Source organism: Haliotis asinina, chromosome 2 (assembly GCF_037392515.1).
Source record: "Haliotis asinina isolate JCU_RB_2024 chromosome 2, JCU_Hal_asi_v2, whole genome shotgun sequence".
Lineage (NCBI taxonomy): Eukaryota > Metazoa > Mollusca > Gastropoda > Lepetellida > Haliotidae > Haliotis > Haliotis asinina.
In genome coordinates, this window is record NC_090281.1 from 98,206,485 (window position 1) to 98,225,826 (window position 19,342).

General features: G+C 41.1%; 1 protein-coding gene across 1 annotated transcript; it reads left to right on the forward strand.

Moving 5' to 3' along the window:
- Positions 1-10,390: 10,390 nt before the first annotated feature.
- Positions 10,391-18,966, forward strand: LOC137272149 (uncharacterized). The gene is made up of 3 exons (XM_067804501.1): positions 10,391-14,244; positions 18,394-18,583; positions 18,886-18,966. The coding sequence occupies exons 1-3, from the start codon at positions 10,391-10,393 to the stop codon at positions 18,964-18,966; spliced, it is 4,125 nt and encodes a 1,374-aa protein (XP_067660602.1).
- Positions 18,967-19,342: the final 376 nt, after the last annotated feature.

Sequence of the window (19,342 nt, forward strand, 5' to 3'; positions counted from 1 at the left end):
GGTAAACCTAGTGTTCATCGCCAAAATGCAACCCGTGTGATTAGTTTGTCCTGTTGACTCGCCCAGTCGCTGTATGACCATGTTTACATTGTGGTATTAGGTCGAGTAGAGATCGATAAGACTTGAACACTTGTCTTGCAGTGAAATGTTTTGCGTTTGGTGCAGGCGAACGTATGACTGGTAGCAGTGTTCCCAATGCACTTCACCGATGGCTGAAGACGGGTACATTAAGATGGATTATAAATAGATGTCTGTCCCCACGAAATGCATTAGTTTCGAGATAACAGTTTCCACTCACAGTAGTGTCGTTCGCTGCTTCTTAAAAGTGATCAGAACGTGGTCCTAGTGTCCACATCAGCTGATCACATCAGCGAGTACAACTTCAACCTTTACTGTCATTGGCGTACAATAGTCTCTCCTCAAGGTACAATCTGCTCTAGTCTATGTCATCTAATGTCATTGCTTGCTTGCTTGCTTGACTGATTGCTGTATAAGGCTGCACTCAGCAATATTGCGGCTACGTGGCGGTGGTCTGAACCGGCGGTCTGGTCAATTGAGTCTGGACCAGACAACCCAATGATCAACATGTCATCCAAGTCAGCGGGTCGGACCACCCGATGCCAATGTCGCATCTTACGACATGCACGCCAAGGACAGTTCGGTCATAGTGAAGGTTCCGTGTAATTCCGTTGTTTACTGAGAAGACCTAGATATGATGTTGACCAAGACCTTTCATCCTAGTAGGTATAAAGTCTTCAGATGACATTCAGAAGTGATACACATACTGAAAACGCGACAGAAGACACTTCAAGACACAGATCCATCAGCGGCACATGAACAAGATATTGACGTCAACTGAAAAATGAAAACTCTTCAAATCATAGTATTTAGAAGTGAAATGATGTCACTTTCACCTACACAGTACATCCTGAACAATCTCATCGTGTTTCGAGTGTCAGGGGGACTCAAAACTATCGCCATTCCCAAAGTCATAGCGACCATCCTTATGTTGGTTGAAAGAGATGTGTGCCTCCCAGTTTGTCTGTGTTTATGTCCTGGCATGCCTGGCCTAATCGTTTGTGCTTCTGCAAGCCTGTGTTAGATATACAGAGTTTTCCAGTCAGGAAGCGATGCCCACTCTCTGCTACCTACACACGCCCGACCCCTGCCCACAAGGCACGAACAGTGGGTAGTGGTACCAACACCCAGGAGAGGAAGCTGGCGATCACACAAATACGCACGCACGCATGCACGCGCGCACGCACATGCAATCAGACAACTACTTCCTGCCTTACATGTTATTTTAAATATATGTATGAAATCAAAAAAAGTCTGTCCTAGTCTCTCGTGTCTGAAACTATGATAAATCTACGGAAACCGTTTTTGCATTTTGTTTGTTTGTGTAATATATCAATGTGCATTCTACTGTGATGGCTATTGCTCCAGCTTGGTGCTCCCCCCGTTAGATTTGTGTGTACTGTAGCTCACCCTACGTGTTCCTGAATATTATGTTGAGATGTTTCGCATGTCTGTTCACATCAATGTATACTGTACTATCGTGTCATATAGATATATCACGTATTACACTTAGTCTGCAGATCTGCCTCTTGTTTACAACGATGGTTTACATCCATTGATATACGACATCACCTAGATGACGTAACTGGCAGGTCTCACCTTGCGTTCACCACAGTGGCAGAAGTATTTCATTCAGGTAACATTGATCACGTACATGTAGAAAACAGTGTGTCTCTGTCCTCATGGTGAATGTAGGAAAACAGTTCAACATTCGTTTTATCACAATGAGTGTAAAGTGATTACCATTTATCATAGGTTCATGTGGAAGTGAAACATATAGCGGAAGTGATTAGGCTTCTTCCGTGGTGTAGAGGCATTAGAAGGTTCGTTATCATGACCGACTATACACCAGTTTAATGTCTGTGCTATGTGTACACATTTATACCGGCTATATCAGATATTTCAGCACACACCCAAATAGCACCTGTTCGATAGATAGGGAGCGGCGCTGAACGAGGACAGCGGACGTGTTCCCTCATATTTAGTCAGTCTCAGATTCCAGACACACATTTTGTGAAAGTAAAACATGAACCATCCGGTCTTGTAAACATGATAGTAACAATACGGGTAAGAACATGGACTGCATGTAAGCTCCACACTTCATCACTGTCATGTTGGAAACTTCCAAAATGCATCAATACAGTTTACGGGTGTGTTTAATTACACGCTGTCCATTTGGAAGGTTTGTGTATTGTCGCATGTAAGCTGGTGCTGTGAGCGAAGTGGGCTGCAATACTTGACTGTAAATGTTGACATATATGTTGAGTAGGACGTAGATGTAGACGGGTAGAAAGACGCCGATGTAGAGGAAGAAACAAATGCACATGTTCTATAAAGATAAAGACTCAGAGATAATCGCTGAACCTGAACTTCTCACAGTCAGTTTGAACTCCCATTAACTCTCTGAGTACTACTGGAGCAGGAATCAAGCATTTTTGTCCTAAACTGTTCTTGGCAAGATTCTGCCTCTTGCTCGGATGACGTGAAGAGGCTGAAGGGTTTTCAGAAAGCGAATGCTATAACCACATCCTGTTGTCTTCAGTTGCTACACACAAATCATCTAGAATGGTGTTTTTTTTATTTGTTTGGTTGATTGGTTGGGGATCATTTTATTTTATTTTTGTTGATTAGATTACCCTCTCTAGTTTAATAATATGTTAGCTTTTGTAACATAACATCAAGTTTGGTGCGAAAACCGTGGGAATGGAATCAGGAGATCCCCTTTTGATTCTCGGTTTTTCAGCAGCGTCCGGCCATATACACACTCGTCGTGTCAAGGTCAACTTGGCTTGACGGAAACCTAAATGGTTTGGGCGGTGATCAAGCAAGTAACCTATTTTGAAGGAAGGTTAGTGACCTTCAGGTAGGCAAGCGTTGTTTGCTGGCATCAGGAACATCATGATGCAGTAGAGGCTGGTGGATATTCCTGATACTCTCCTTGTAGATTCGTGCCGTTCACGTATCGCCGTCAAATCCACGGCCCTAGATATACCTCACAGAACCGTGAGACGAAAAGGGGAAAACGTTCGCTGACATTTAATCTCAGAAGTGAAGTTATCCTGTTTGAAAACATACTCATGGATACGAATAAGGCAGCAAATGAAAATGTCCTTTAATCTTTTTCACGTTTCTTCACAAGATATGTATTGCCCTGTGGGTGTAATTGTAGAAATACGAAAGGAACTCTTGTACTTCCATGTGGTCCCTTATTTGTTCCATGAGTATTCATCTCTAAACACATATTCACGATACAAAAGGGACCTAAAACAATTCTTAATTTCGTGGAGGTAAGACAATCAAGACTGGAGGGCCGACTATTCTCCAACCCCTCGTGAGAAGCGTGTCGCTGATAATCACAAACGCCCCAATCAGGTCGGACGTCGTTGTCGTAAGCAAGTGTATCAACGGTGTGGAGACTGTGTAGCGGGAGGGGGCTGGGGAGGGATGTGAAGGTGAGGTGTTCCCTTTGGGATCGTCTCCCCTACATAAAGGAAACCATCTATTACACACAGCTAAATTTGCCAGGAAAGTGATAGGTTAAAGGTCAACATGTGTTTCTGCGTTAAAGAAGCACATCCTCCATTTGGCAACTTCCGACAATCGGCTGTGCCATGATACTGTCCAGTGTTAAAGGACGACTTCCTCCATTTGGCGACTTCCGACAGCTAGCTGTGCCATGATACTGTCCTGTGCTAAAGTAGTACTTCCTCTATTTGGCGACTTCCGACAATCTGCTGTGCCATGATACTGTCCTGTGCTAAAGTAGTACTTCCTCTATTTGGCGACTTCCGACAATCAGCTGTGATATGATTCTGTCCTTTGTCCGCACGTGACCACTGTCCTCCCTGAAACAACCTTTAACATACCATCCAACATTTCATTACACTCTTTTCGATTACTTACACCTTTCTGTACAAAATCGTAAGCTAACACCGAATTATATTTATTACGATTACGAGTTATTCCTGATTTCTGATGACTGTTTAATTTTCCATGAGACACCAGTTTGTTTTGGAAACCATCGCCCTGACCACACAGGCCTGGGGAAATTCCAAAGCCTCCTTGGTAACTGGGAGCGAGCGATCGCCTGTTCGGTTCACACACTATACCAATGTCAACCCTCAGTCGCAGCCTCCTCTCAATGGTGGAAAAAGTCCACCCATCTGTCCCGACTCACGAAATAATATCCGCCAACTGGTCTTTTTTCCCAATCTCGCTCCCTGTTGTTTCCCAGAAATGCCGGCTTAGTAAGCTTGAATTTCTCCAAATGTCTCTAAAAAATACCTTCTCTCCTCTTTGGTTCCTGAAGAAAGTTCACATGGGTCGTAAAACTACCCAAATGCAGCCATTTGTATTTCTGTGGTTTACGGGAACAGCCCCAGATTTCAACAGTAGCACCCTGTACAGTAGCACACTGTTTTCTCACTGACAGTAGTATCTAGATTCCAGGCATACTTACAGTGCACATAATGTATCAATCAATAAGATACACCCCAAGATAAACATGTTTTGTTATAGTACATTTCGGGGCATCGCGGGGGAAAGATTCCATGAAGTACAAGATCATACACAGACGGAACCAGGACGCATATTATGATACATCATCTTTGAAGAATAACGTAAAGAAAACGAGTACAGAAACTGTCGTAATGTCCTATAGTCAATGAACTATTTAAATCGTAGAATATGACGACATCCTGGGAACTGTTTCAAGACAGAATTTATACTTTTAGCAGAGCGTGGTACAAAGTTTAATATCAAGATTAAGGATCATTTGTAGAAGTGATAATCGGGCTTGAATAATGTATATGGTGTCACCACTTGTTCATGGGTGGAATGCATTTGGTCTTTGGTTTCTGTTTGTTAACAGTAAAATGAAGGATGTTATTTTTCCTCCAGTGTAGGTACACAAGCTTCTTGGTTGATGAAAACCTGTGTGGAATTCTTCCACAATCGAATATGTGGTGTGAGTGAGTGAGCAATATTTAGCAACATAACCAGTGACTCCAGAAATGGGTTCTTGATGAGCGAACGCCTTAACTATCAGGCTACCCCACCACCCACGGAAATGTCGACGTGGGGTGGTTCAGAGTTCCTTCCCCATGCCACAGGACGGAAATCGATTCCGTATCTCATTTCAATGAGTATATCCGAAGCCTTTGCGCCCCGCCCTGACATTAAAAACCTGCCTCAGTTACTCGGTCGGACAAAACACATATTACATATGGCCTGTATATCTCGCTGGATACAGCAGTCATAGGTTCGATTCCAAGATTCCTGTTGAATGTGAAAACCACATGTAAAATATCATGACATTCACAAATCTATTGCATTTCAATAGTCAAAGTCTTTTTCTGTCCAGTGTATGTAACATAGAAGCGGTGGTGTAGTCTAGTAGTTAAAGCGTCACACCGAAGACCCGGGTTCGATTCCCCACATGGGCAGAATGTGTGAAGCCCATTCGTGGTATCCCCCATCGTGATATTGGAATATTGCTAAAGACTGCGCTAAACCACACTCATTCACTGAAAAAAGTAGGACGCACAACCTGCTACAAAAGCAACGGGCAGCTCCTGTTCGACTTTTAGAAAGATTACGGCTTCTGTCGCATATACCGAGTTCTCACAGTGGAACGGCAAGTAGCAGGGAAACCGCGAGCTATGTGCCTATGTGCTACATGATATACACACGGTGGTACGGGCTCTACACAAACATCGCCTGATCATCATCATCTATGGCATCTCCCAGCTCTGCAATCAGTCAACAGAAGACCGAGATTGCAGGAGACGTTTGAGGGCTGGTGCCATAGCCAATGGGCATTAGTGATAACCCCCTTCAACATCCCAGCACCAACCCCCCACCCTATACTCAGAGGGGACGAACATTTCCACGGCCTCAGCCTCGTCACTGTGCGCTGTGACGTCACTACGATACTGTGTACTCGGTGCAAGGCGTTTGGTTGACTGACAAACAAAATCGTCGGTTTCACCCGGAACTGTCTCCTATGTCAGAGGCCGGTATGCGCGAGGATTAGGCAAGGTCGCGTTAGAATGAATACGAATGGTTCTACAGATCATATATCATAATATTTTGGAGAACACTTGTACAGGTCTGTTTGACTGATGTACCCTTAACGGCTGATTTGATGTCATGCGTTATCAAACTGGTACCATACATACTATCGCTGACTGGATCTTCACGGCAACACTCAGAGATAAAATGGATTAAAGTATGGTTTGCAATGAAATTACTTTCTATGATTCAATGTGGCTATAAGAGCGCCTGAACTGAATGTAAACATGAATAGTGAGTGAGTGAGTTTAGTTTTACGCCGCACTCATCCGTATTCCACTTATATGGCGACGGTCTGCAAATAATCGAGTCAATCCAGACTCCAGTGATCAACAGCATGAGCATCGATCTGCGCAAACAGGAACCGATGACATGTGTCAATGAAGTCAGCGAGCCTGACCACCCGATGCTGTTAGTCGCCTCTTACGACAAGCATAGTCGCCTTTTATGGCAAGCCTGGGTTGCTGAAGGCCTATTCTACCCCGGACCTGATCATGAATAAATTAGCGGGTAAAATTATAAACAGTCATGTGAGATAGTTCAGTAGTGGTTTCAGTCCAAATATATATTTGAGGATTTACAAGGAGGCATTTATTCTAGTTGAACTGAGCTGGGTTTACATCAAATCGACATTATTACAGCAATAGAGTGAGCCTGCATTCTAACCGCCCCAGGTACGTGATAATTCATATAGCCGTAAGCGATTAGTTCTGAAATATTTGGTTAATACACTTCGCTGCATTCGTGATGAGGCTTCAGACACTATTCAGACATCATGAAAGTGATGTGAGCATGAAATGAATAGACAAACGCGACAGTCCCTCGTTGGCATCAATAATGGTGGCTCTTGTTTACATGGACATACCTGGGGCATTCTTGTCGAGAGGCTAGATTCTAAGCATTATAATAGCACGATCTGCAATACACTCACTCTCTCACACACACACTCTCTCTCTCACTCTCTCTCACTTTCTCGCTCTCTATCAACAGATCATCTGCTGACGCAGCAAAACAAATTCACTTCATACAAATCTAGCTACTATTGTCAATGAATGGAGGTCTGTCAACAGCACCACACTAAAAACAAGAAATCGCAGATAAAAATAACATTTGATCACTGAGAATATTTTCTAATGTCTCTAATTCAAATATTTCCCAAACTTCACAAACATGTGGAGTTCAAAGTGAAGTGTTCAGTGATATCTAGGTTTCCCCCTGACGTAATAAGCGCATGCGGATCGAGAGGAATGTAGGACGTGTTCCCAAGGTTTGGCTGAAATACTTCCACAACATGAGCCAAGGTCCGTCTCACTCCAGTCAAAGACCTGACCGAAAAACCCAAATGCGAAATTAGACTGACAACCGCCATATTTGATTTCACTTCACAACCGCAAGTCGGGAAAGAGCTTCCATGAACACTGCCAGTGTGCGACGCGCCCCTTCCTTTCTAGGAGCTGGGACTTCTAAACAAGAGAAAATAAACAATTTCAGTTAAACACCGTTCACATGTGAAATGCTATATAGTCCTAGGCCAAATGTAAGAAATGTGCCTATCTTTTAGGATCTCACATTTGCTCCAAAAGTGTCATCCAGTAATTGGTATGACACATGCCACCCTCCAGGAATTCATCGTGGCAACAGATTGTATCAGGTTACTATAAGCAAACAGGATTTTCACCACTGCTTGACCGGCACAGCCAGTCTGGCTCAGATACAGCATCGCATGCTGGATGTAGGGTTATAAGTATCCTGACTGAACCAAACATTTTAGTGCCATGAAAACAGCGCAATTGTAAATTTCAACAGTTTATATACGTGATATATAGTGTTATGTAGTACTGTCACACAGAAAGCGGCAAACAAAACCCAGAAGATGGAGAGTGACTTCACTTGATCAAGATTAGAAGGTAAGTTATTTGGAAGTAATATTCTAACTTGTACTGTATTTGTGCTTACTACCCATTGTAGTAACAGACATGTCCTTTAATGTATGGTTGTATTAGTAGTAAAGTAGCTAGTTCTCATAGAAATATGACAGAAAGTGCCACACTTTGATACAGAATTTATTTCATGAGGTTCAGAGATAACAGTATAATAATAGTTTCTTTGAGGACAACAGTGCGCAAAATGTCAGTATAGGGCATGAATTATGTTCATTTTCATATATGACTTTCTCCTGAAATTAAACTGTGAGAATATTTGAATATATGTATGTTAAGGTGAGGTGAAAGAATGTATGGGAAAGTAAACAGATAATATAATGCGTTATAGGTGATGAAATTGTGCATTTTCTGTATGAAATCATAGGAATGTCTTTATAAAGGCACTTAGGAGCAACACCTGTGTAGTGTTTATGTGTTGGAAAGACTGGAATACATGTTGATTGTGTATGAACTCTAAACATTTTCATAGAGTGCTGTTAAGTGAGAATTTAATAGAACTATCTTTGCATAATTCACTGTAAATTTCCATTCTGCCATAAACATAGATCTTGGGACATGTCATCAGTCTCTGTTACCCATTAATTCCTGTTTCTTTTCTTATGGTCATTATGTGGTATGAGTTACATAATGTAATGACGTAAAATTCAAGAATGGAATGATACAGTATAGTATAATGTTTAATGTTATAGTTTAATGTTGACTATTTCTGGAAATTTAGAAACATTTGAGGTGACGATGGCCAGTTTCATTAAATGTCCCATATTACGGTAGGGTTGAGAATGACACGAGTTAACAGATTGCTTTAAAAAACTTTCAAAACCTTTAACAAATTTCTCTTAATCCACTGCAGGTCTCCTGAATGGATAGAGGATATCACAATGAGGGTACCTACTTCAATTCATGCTCTACAGACACTGACATGTGTTAGTGATACAGACACACTATATTTCCCCCTTGATGAATTTGTAACCTTACTTAAAGCAAGTAACAGCCCTGAAGACAAAGTGGTACGGAAGGACAATATATGGAATGAAATAAAACGCTACAATTACCCCTGTTCACGTGTGGAGAATGCAGTGAAATATGTATCTTTTGAATCCATCATCAGATTTTCATTCAATCACATAACTGGTAATGAAGTTTGTGGAACTATTTGTAAACAAGTGACTGATGCCTTGCTCTCTGATAAAAACAGTTCACCACTAATGCAAGACATTCAACCAAGAACTACTATACTAGGATTGTATGAAACAATTGCTAATGGTAAACTGTTTTGTGACAATTACAGTGCTCACATCTTTCAGGAGTTGAGCGTATCTGAGTTAGACATTCCATCACTGTTTAGCTGCTACAAGGATACCTTTCAGTTACATTCTTGGCAAAAAATATGTCTGTTTGAATGGCACTTTCATCTACAACATCCTCAAGTTTCTGATGACATTTTTGAAGCTGTCAAAGCAAGATGGGCATTCTATGACCAGTGCAACCATACTTCAGAATTATGTTCAAAATTACAAGTGTCTTGTCAAAAGGCCATTGAAAGACACAAACAGCGGAGAATAACATCATCATATATAAACAGTATCAGTTGTGATATATCTGGCGTCACACATTTTGTTCAGAGTTTTGAAGCATCTGTATCAGAATTGGTTAACGACATAACTTTTGGAAATGTTAGAGCAGTTTGTGTACCATGCACAGATACATGCAAACACAAAAGAGGGATACATTTGTTCATAGAGTTGTCTGATGAAACGTCCTCATCAACAGAGTTAGAAGATGTGGTCTTTCTTCTTCAAAGAAGCATAAATGTCAAGCATAATGTGACAGTTACACAGATTATTTTTCTTCATTCCAAAGCACTAGACAAATATAGATGCCCAAACTGTTCAGAAAATGGATTCCACAGGTACAAATTATCATATGATTTCTATGGTGGGAATCTGGGATCCTCTATCTCAAAAGTTTCAAATATCAACTATGATGAAGACGACATCGACGAGGGATCAACAATTCAGGTTAACGGTGACAGGTATTGCGAAGAATGTATCAAGGATGTACAAAAGTGGATTCATCATCCATTGCAATGGAAAGACTTCAACCTCCTCAGAGAGTGGCATCTTTTCGTACCTCTTCCTGTTCAATTATTGCTTTCCCAATTGTTTATCAACAAGGACAGAGTTGGACGGTCAGAAAATACGCCACAGCTCTATCTAAAGAAGTTGCAAAGATTGTACTGTCTAAACGACATTGGTCTCAGTACCTTGAGTCAGAAACATGTCGGCATCATAGCAGAAATGAACACTGCTGAACTAATCATCAGTCATCAGTCCACTTCTACAGTGTTTTCAATAACCAGCGAGAGTGGTATTTCACAGAGCATACGTTCAGCTGCCAGGTGGCTGCAAACTGAAGCTGATGCAGACAAATGCTTCTATCAAACCTTCATCAAGCAGTACCATTTGTTCTATGCAAAGGCATCAGCAGAAGGTTTATCAATGTCGAAGGTCAGTATGAGGGACTGCCATGTTATCCTGGGCCTTGATAACCTGGTCAGACTTACAGTTCACACGGATCCTGATCCAGGTGAAAATAGGACCTCCCAATTGTGCACTTTGCCAATGACATTGAAAGGGTTGCCAAGGGACCATGAGATAACAACTTCATGGCATTTAGCATCATGTTCTGCCACGAAGGAAGAGAACTGCCCATGCAAAATGAAGACCAAGCTTGGTGAAGATAGTTACCATCTGCTCTCTGTACTCTTGCCAGCTGAACAAGAAATGAAGCACATTTTTTATGTGCAGAGTGTTTGGGGATTATGTCTTATAGGTCATGGACTTGACGATTTCATTCAGTGTCATATCAGACCTGAACAACTGGATCATTTCAATTCAGAGGAATTTGAACATTTGAATCAGACTCTAGATTCACTACATCTTGATGAAGCCAATGTTCTACCTGACCAAAACGAGGAATCTTTCATGACGTTTGACCAGGATTTAGAAGACTCGGCACAAGACAAAATGCAGAACGAACAAGAAACGACCAAAGGTACCCATAATGACGACAACACTTATTACAAGTTTCCATTCTTCACAGTACCGCCCTTGTTAACCAGACATCCAACACCAGCTGTTGGAAGAGATGATGACAAGGCGAAACTACGAGAGGTACTTGTAGGCATACTTCAAGGCTTGGATCGTCAGTCTAATTCTCAAAAGTATGACAGAATTTTATTGGCTCCTGACCACAAACTGTCCAAAAATCTGATTCAGCTGATGAAAGAACACAAAATCTTCCAACAGTTTCTACCAGAATTTCCGGTCCTACATTTGAAAAAGTCAAAGATTGCGAACATCTTCAGTGCATATAAGGATGCTGGTCTTCATGAGCTCTTGAAGTATATGAAAGATGATGAGCAAGAAAAAGATTGGAAAAAACTTGTAACTTTGTCAAATATTGAAACAGCAGCAAGGAATATCAAACGTCTTTCCATGGCATTCCATTTGGCATTTCTAGCAACTTTTCTCCAGAGTCTAACTGAAGAGAACAAGATACAAATACTCCAAGACATCAAAAGAAAATCACTGGGCACTCTTGAGTCAAAATGGGGACTTCTTTATCAGTCATTTCTGACAACTCATTCAAACAGAAATTCTACATTTGCCCTTCATCGTGATATGATGGACCACTGTGATGAAATTGTGGCCATTTGCCTAGCAGAGCGCCTTGGTGGACCTTGTGGCTATGACCTGATGTTGAGTGCCGTGAAAGAATCACTGCCTTTTTCATTTCTCAATGGCGCAAGCTCGTATGCAGCATTTTGTGTTGAACTTCTGCACGAACATTATGCAGCAGGTTTTTATCATCAGCATATGAAAACAACACTTTTCAGCACTCCTCACCATGGAAGCGACGTCAATATTGCACTTGACACTCAACGTGAGATGGACCACAGGGATGCTCTGAAGGCTTTCCGACCAGGAGCAACTTTGTCATCAGTCATACCAAAAATGGCAATCGTTGATACAATGACTGAAATACATGATGCCAGGAGGAGCAGTCGGAAAGAAACAATGTCAGCTGATGGTACAGAGAGTTCATTTGGTTATGCGAATCAAAATCAAGACTCTCAGTATGTTTATCAAATGGAATGCACATCAACAGATATAAAACATGTTCTCCCTACAGCGGAACTCATTCTCAGGCGAAATGGTCTAAGCAACGAAGATGACAACGTTCCACACAATGTGTATCAATCAGATAATTCGATATTACCTGAAGCACTCTTGGACAGGCACTCATATGAAACTGGGAAGTTTCTCATTGAGAAATATTGTCACAGTCAGAACCTCTTTGGCTTGCACAGACAACCAGACATCAATAAAGTGGATGGACCTTCTGAACTCATACAAAAACTGAAGCAGTCAAAAGGCGTAACAATCAAGAGAACCAGCTGCAAGAAATCTTCACTGCACATGACGGAAAAACAGAAACGAGAAATGAAACGACAACAGCATGTCAGAAGACGCTCAAAGATTGTTGATTGTTGGAGTTCAGAAATGAACACTTGTCAAGCTGTAGTCAAGCCTGACTGCAGTAAAGCTTGTGTTCAGAAGGCATCCGGTATACGCAAGGGCCTTCTAACAGTACTTCAACAATGTGTGCCATCATCTGAAGATACCATTGAAGCAATATTGACAGGAAAAAGTCTTATGTGGTCAAACTTCAAAACAATACCAATGGACGTAGCAAGAACTATTTCTGTTGCAACAGTGGAATTTGCTGGCATCAAGTTCAAGACAACAGCTACATCTGGACATCAGTATTTGTTGCAAATTGAAAATGGTTTGATCAAACCTTTGCAAAAACAACTGCCACACTTGACACGACTGATAATTTGTGAAGAGAAGTACAGATTTACACCTGATGACTTCAAGGCTGCTACGAGGGCAAATAGACAGAAGAAGGTGAAATCTGGAATTAGTCACTTAAAACTTGGAGATGACATTATTAGTCAGCACAAAATGTCAAAGCCAGCTGTTTTGCAGACAAGTACTGGTAAAAGGCTAATCAGTAGTTTCCTTGCACGAAATGTAAAACAGTTAAAGCTGACAAACCTTACTTTAGACATTGACAGTGAATGCCTTCTTGAAGGATGTGAATGCTGTGAGGATGATCAGGAATGCAGGTGTAGGGTTTTCACAAAGCCACTGAGAGCGGTGTTTGACAATGATGGCTTCAGAAGAGAACTCCTCCTTGATATCAAACAGAGGAAAGGAGAGGCAGAAATGTCCCAAGTAGACTGGTTGAAAGAAGTGCATCTGTCAGACAGAGAATCTACCATAAGTGTTATCACTTCAGGAGATATTGACAGTGTTGTCATACACCTCTTTGCACTTTCCCAACACTGGCCAAGGGATGATGAAGGAAGATATAAGAATCAAGTCTTTGTCCTGCTGCAAAAGCCTAAACCAGAGATGTACAACATAACTGGAATCCTGGAGCTGATGGAATCTCATTTTCAAAATATGTCTATTGGAACGACTGTTGCTGTGTCTCTATGTTTAGGTGGAAATGACTTTTTGCCAAAATTCAATGGAGTTTCACACAAGAAATGGATTGAGACTATACTAAATGTACCTGGATGTTTGACTGGCATACTCAAATCAGAGGATGGACAGATGCATATTGATGAATGCCTTTACATACAACTAATTAAGAACATATATTGTCCACCAACTCTTAATGCAGACAAGCTCAGTTTGGAAGATGTCAGACAGCTTTCAATAAAAATGCCTCGAAAGGATTTCCGAAACCCAAACCTGTGGATGCCACCCAAAACAGCACTACAGAAAATTGTGAAGCTGATTAACTGTCATATCCAGTACCTGATGACAGTTTGGAATCATGAGGCTGACCTTCCTGACTTCATTGCAAGTGGATGCCTTACAAAGCACAAAGAGGGGGCTATTGAATACAACCTTGGTCCCGATGTCCACTGTAATGAAGTAGAAAAGCTACTTGGGAAGAGTGAGCGGGAAATGGAACGAGTGATGAGAGATGCAAGGAAACAAAGAAACAAGCGCTCATGTCCCGAAACACCTGACAAGCAAGCAAGGAAAAGACCCCTTGTATCTACTCCAAGGTGAGAACAGTCTCAACTTACACTACCTATTAAATGCATTGAAATATTTAATGCTAAATGTCATCCCACATTAGCTAAAATCATAATGACTGCATGTAAATGTGCGTAGTTATGTATTTTCAAAGCACATTGAAAGAAACAAAAGCAAACATAACTGAAAAGCAACTATGTATATGTAAATATATGTCACATGTGATATTGCGCCACCCAGTGTCATATGCCCTTTCTAAATTGAAAAAGATTGACACTGCGTGTTGTTTATTAATTATGGCATTCTTAACGAATAACTCATCAAATGATTGATAGTATTTCTGTTTTTAAGGACACCACACTTTTTGTTTAATGCTTACTGATATCAGTTCATGTGAAAATAATACTTATTTCCTTTTTTTCGGAAGAAAACGAACACTCATTCCTGTGGAGCATATCAGTGAAGACCTTTCTGATATCGAGCCGATTCCTGATGCTGATACCTAGACCTGGAAGTAAAATTCTAACAAACACAAGTACTTTCACAAGACAAGGTTTTCAGCTTACCTGGGGTGCATCAATGATGCAGCAGTTATTTAAACCAATATGGCTGTGAAGTATTTCAAGTCAAACATAAGCTACACACTATGTTGCTAGTATGTATGCAAGTAAGTGATGTACTGCTGTAGAATCGTTTCACAATGTATGAAACAGTTTGTGGACTCAAAGATGACTTCTGAGGAGCGTGGTTTGACATCCTTTTTGTTGCTTTAGATTTACGTGTGACACACTTTATACCTAGCCTAATGTTTAAAGTGTCCACTTGTAGATAGACACAGGTTTGATTCAACCCATGGGTAAAATATGTATAGACCATTTTGTGTGCCTTTTGTCATACTGGTAGAATATTGCAAAAAAAGGGCACACTAACTAACTTTAGACTAAACCTTGTGCCAGTAAAATAGTTGTGCTTAAGTACTCTTGATGTTTTGAATCTTCTTTCATACGTGAGTAAATGTGTCTGTATGAGACCATAAGTTGTTTACGTGATTACTTGATCATGGTTATGGTTTATTCAGGAGGTATAACTTCACAATAGTAAGTTAATATCATATGAAGAAAACATGGCTTGTATTTAAATCCTAAGAAAACATACGTTGCAAGGCAGATTACAGCTAAGAATTTACTCAGATCTGAGTATAACTGACACTGTCAAAAAATGAAACTCAAATTCTGGCATCATGGCTACAGTACAGAATGGGCATAGTCCTCTACCTTACCAGGTATTACATGTTTATTATATTTTCTACCAACTTTAATCATTAGATTATGATTTGGGCAATGGAATTTAAAAAGAACAATGTGACAAGCATAAACATTTTCCGATGATAAGTAGTTTTCATACATATGAAATTGTTTTGTGTGTGTATAAAATGTAGACTTAGAATTTATGAATACCCATACATGATTATTTGAACATGTTACAAAATCATCTTGCAGTATCAAAGACAAACCAAATATGAAATAATAACGCCTTCACTTCAAGAGCCCATCAATCTATTCCCTTTTCTGCCGGCTAGTATTGATTAGAATGTATATGCTTAAGTTTAGCATCAATTATCCTGCTGGTAAAGTACAACATGTTTATGTTTATGTTAATCTGGACTGTGAAAAATAATGATTTCATAAGCCTATATTTCATGTTCTCCTCTTATTTGCATATTCTGCTTATCTTTGATTTTACGACTGAGGTTTTTCAGCATGTTTGCAAACAATGTACATATTACGTTTATCATAACCCAACAATTTTTTAATACCCTTTCATACACTAAGTGTCATTGTCTATTGTGTTCTTTGTATGTTTGTACTGCGTATATGTAGCTACTGTTTATACATGGAGTGAGAATATGTTTGCTCTTAAGTATGAGCTAAGTATGTACATTTAAAAGAAACATGTCACTTATATCAAACAATTCATGTTTTGAAAAGAACATGTATATGATATGATTAAACTTTTATTAAACAGTGTTTGGGAAACGATTAACAGTGTTGATTCAGTTTTGTGAATATTTCCCGTAACTGGTATGCTGCTCCTCTCTTCCCCTCCCAACTTACAGTAGAGCTCAGCCTGTGCACTGACCATCTGCTTAACATATATAAAGCACATTGTCTAATGGAGTGTGACAGGCACTGGTGTCCTACACACACCAGCTATGCAGTGTGGGTGATAAGGCTCGGGGTATCATATTTCCTGATTTTGATGGTTTTTCTACATTTGGCCTAGGAGTATATATGCAATCTAACCCCAGCGGCGGCGCTGCGGTGCCATAGACACAGCTCGTTCTCAGTTTCCATTTGTTTTGAAGATCAGCCCTGGCCGATGGGGAGGGGGTGGAGAGAGGGGCAGGGTGTTGGGGGATGGAGTGAGGGGACTTGAAATTCGGTGGTTATGCCATACGGCAAAATGCCATATATCGGGATATCTTGGTCCTGCATCTTCTGCTTGTTAACAAGCGACCTCCAAATAAACATTTTTTTCCCTGACATGTTTATGTATGAAACAACCGATTTCGAGCTGTCTCTGATTAGGATCTTGTGAGTGCGTGGAAGAACCGCAGTCAAAGCTCCAATTCAAACCTAATGACATTATGGGTACATAAATGACTTAAGCATACCATATCGGTGACAAGCCAGATTACTGGAATCCTCTTTAAGCATATGACGTCCCATTTATTGTTTACAAAACTCTCTTGTTACTGACGCAGTTGATTGACAGGAGACAGGAGAATAGTGTTATCCGAGTCCTAGGGTAACAGTTTTAACCTATGGTGTACACGAGAAATGGTATGATACTGACGGGTGTCGGTGTACCTCTGTCCGTGGTGGTGACACATGTTATATTCATCAGAAAATTTACGCCATGCAACTTTCACGTATACAGTGGAACATGCGTAATCCAGGTGGGTAACCAAGAACACCCTGATACCATATGCGTAACCAAGGACTCGGCATGACACCACATGGGTAACCAAGGACTTTGCATGACATCAAGTGGGTAAACAAAGGCCTGGCATAATACAACGTCTGTAAACAAGGACTCGACATCATTCCAGATGAGTAACCAAGGGCTCGGCATGAAAACCACATGAGCAACCAAGGACTCGGCATGAAAACCACATGAGTAACCAAGGACTCGGCATGACACCACGTGGGTAACCAAGGACTAGGTATGATACCACATGGGTAACCAAGGACTCGCTATGACACCACGTGGGTAACCAAGGACTTCGCATGACATCACGTGGGTAAACAAGGGCCTGGCATAATACAACGTCTGTAAACAAGGACTCGACATCGTTCCAGATGGGTAACCAAGGGCTCGGCATGAAAAACACATGGGTAACCAAGGACTCGGCATGATGCCACGTGGGTAACCAAGGGTTCCGCTTGGTAACCCGCTGGTAACCAAGGACTTGACATGATACAACGTCTGTAATCAAGGACTCATCTCGTGAGTATGGCCCAGTCAGTCACCAGACGGGCCTCACACCAGACGAGCTTCACACACGGGTACCCATGTTGGGAATCGAACTCGGTTCTTCGGCGTGACGAACGAACACTTTAACCACTAGGCTACCCCGCCGCCGCTCAACCTTTGAAGTGACAAAGATGTTCCAGTTTAATATCATCTTTGTGTATTCACATCATTAGTTCATTTTTTGAACTGGCGTTAGACAACAAATAAACAAACAAACCAAATGTATACGGATGTCTACGTTCATTACTCGGGAGAAGGATACTGAATACGTCTGTGATAATAACGCTCTCAGAGAAAAGGGCAATATCATGAAACAGCAGAGCATGCAAATATCTTCCTATTTTGAAATATTTTATATTTTGTTTAAATTGTCTGTCTCAAAATATGTCAGCGAATTTGATCACTACCTGTGTTTTATGTATTTATGTTTTTCAACCAGCTCTCAAACAGCTGTTTTTCGGCACATCTAGCAAGTCCGTTTGGAGAGTGCAATTTGTTGGGTTTTTTTCTCCAGTATTTTACAGGATATCAACTGTTAGCCCGCCCCCAAACAATCACATGATCACAATTATTATCACCATCCCAGATTGTTGGGCGAGCCCCACACCTATGAGGCTATCATGTGTCGGTGTCACCCCTAGGTTTACCATCTACCCCTCCGTCTCCATCCGCACCCTCCCCCTTCATCCCCCACAAGGGGTGCTGCTCGATATCTGCAGGTGTCAGCCCATGTGGCCGACAGGAAGTCTCTCCTTCGTCCTGGGCCCCCGTTCTCATTGCAACCAGCCGTTTCTGGCCCAGTTCGATTACAACCTGAGTTGTCCACAAACTGTCGGTAAATTGTATACCTTTGACTTGGAACTTGCATCATTCAAGCTCTCTGGAATAATAGGAAGGTCAATGCATCCTGAGGCTAACCTCCTTAAAGGGGGTCCTGTATATCTGTAACACTTACGAATATCTACTGGAGTTCTGAAAGACTGTTCCTTGAAATAAATAAACGTTTCGAATCGCTGGTAATACGTTACGATTATGTTATGGCTACGAACGATACTGGGCCCCGTTTCACAAAACTCTCGTATGCATAAGGTCTCGTAACTTTTCTCGTAGCATTTGCACTTGCTATGTTACAGTATGCCAGCCACAAATCCTACGAGAAAAATTACGAGATCTTAGGCTTACGAGAGTTTTGTGAAACGGGGCCCAGGTTTTGAATTTTGTCTCTCTGGACTGAATGTTTCTACTATACGAGGTACAAATACTGCTGCTGTCCTACTGCCTTGAAACAACGACCGGACAATAACTGTGTAAAACTGATAGATCATGTTTGGCAGAAAACACAGATTCACACATGCTCATTACTCCATAACTATTATTTAAAAATACGTATGGTCTCATATAGATATTTTCCTGATTAATAGGCACATAGAATAATTTATAGCTTATATATCATACTTATGATATTACGATAGGTTCAAGTAAAGTGATTGTGGAACGACGCACAAATCTTCAATCGGCAACTGACAGCCATATTCTGTTACTACTGTAAAACACGTGACCGATCTTAAGCAGGAGTAGACGAACAACTAG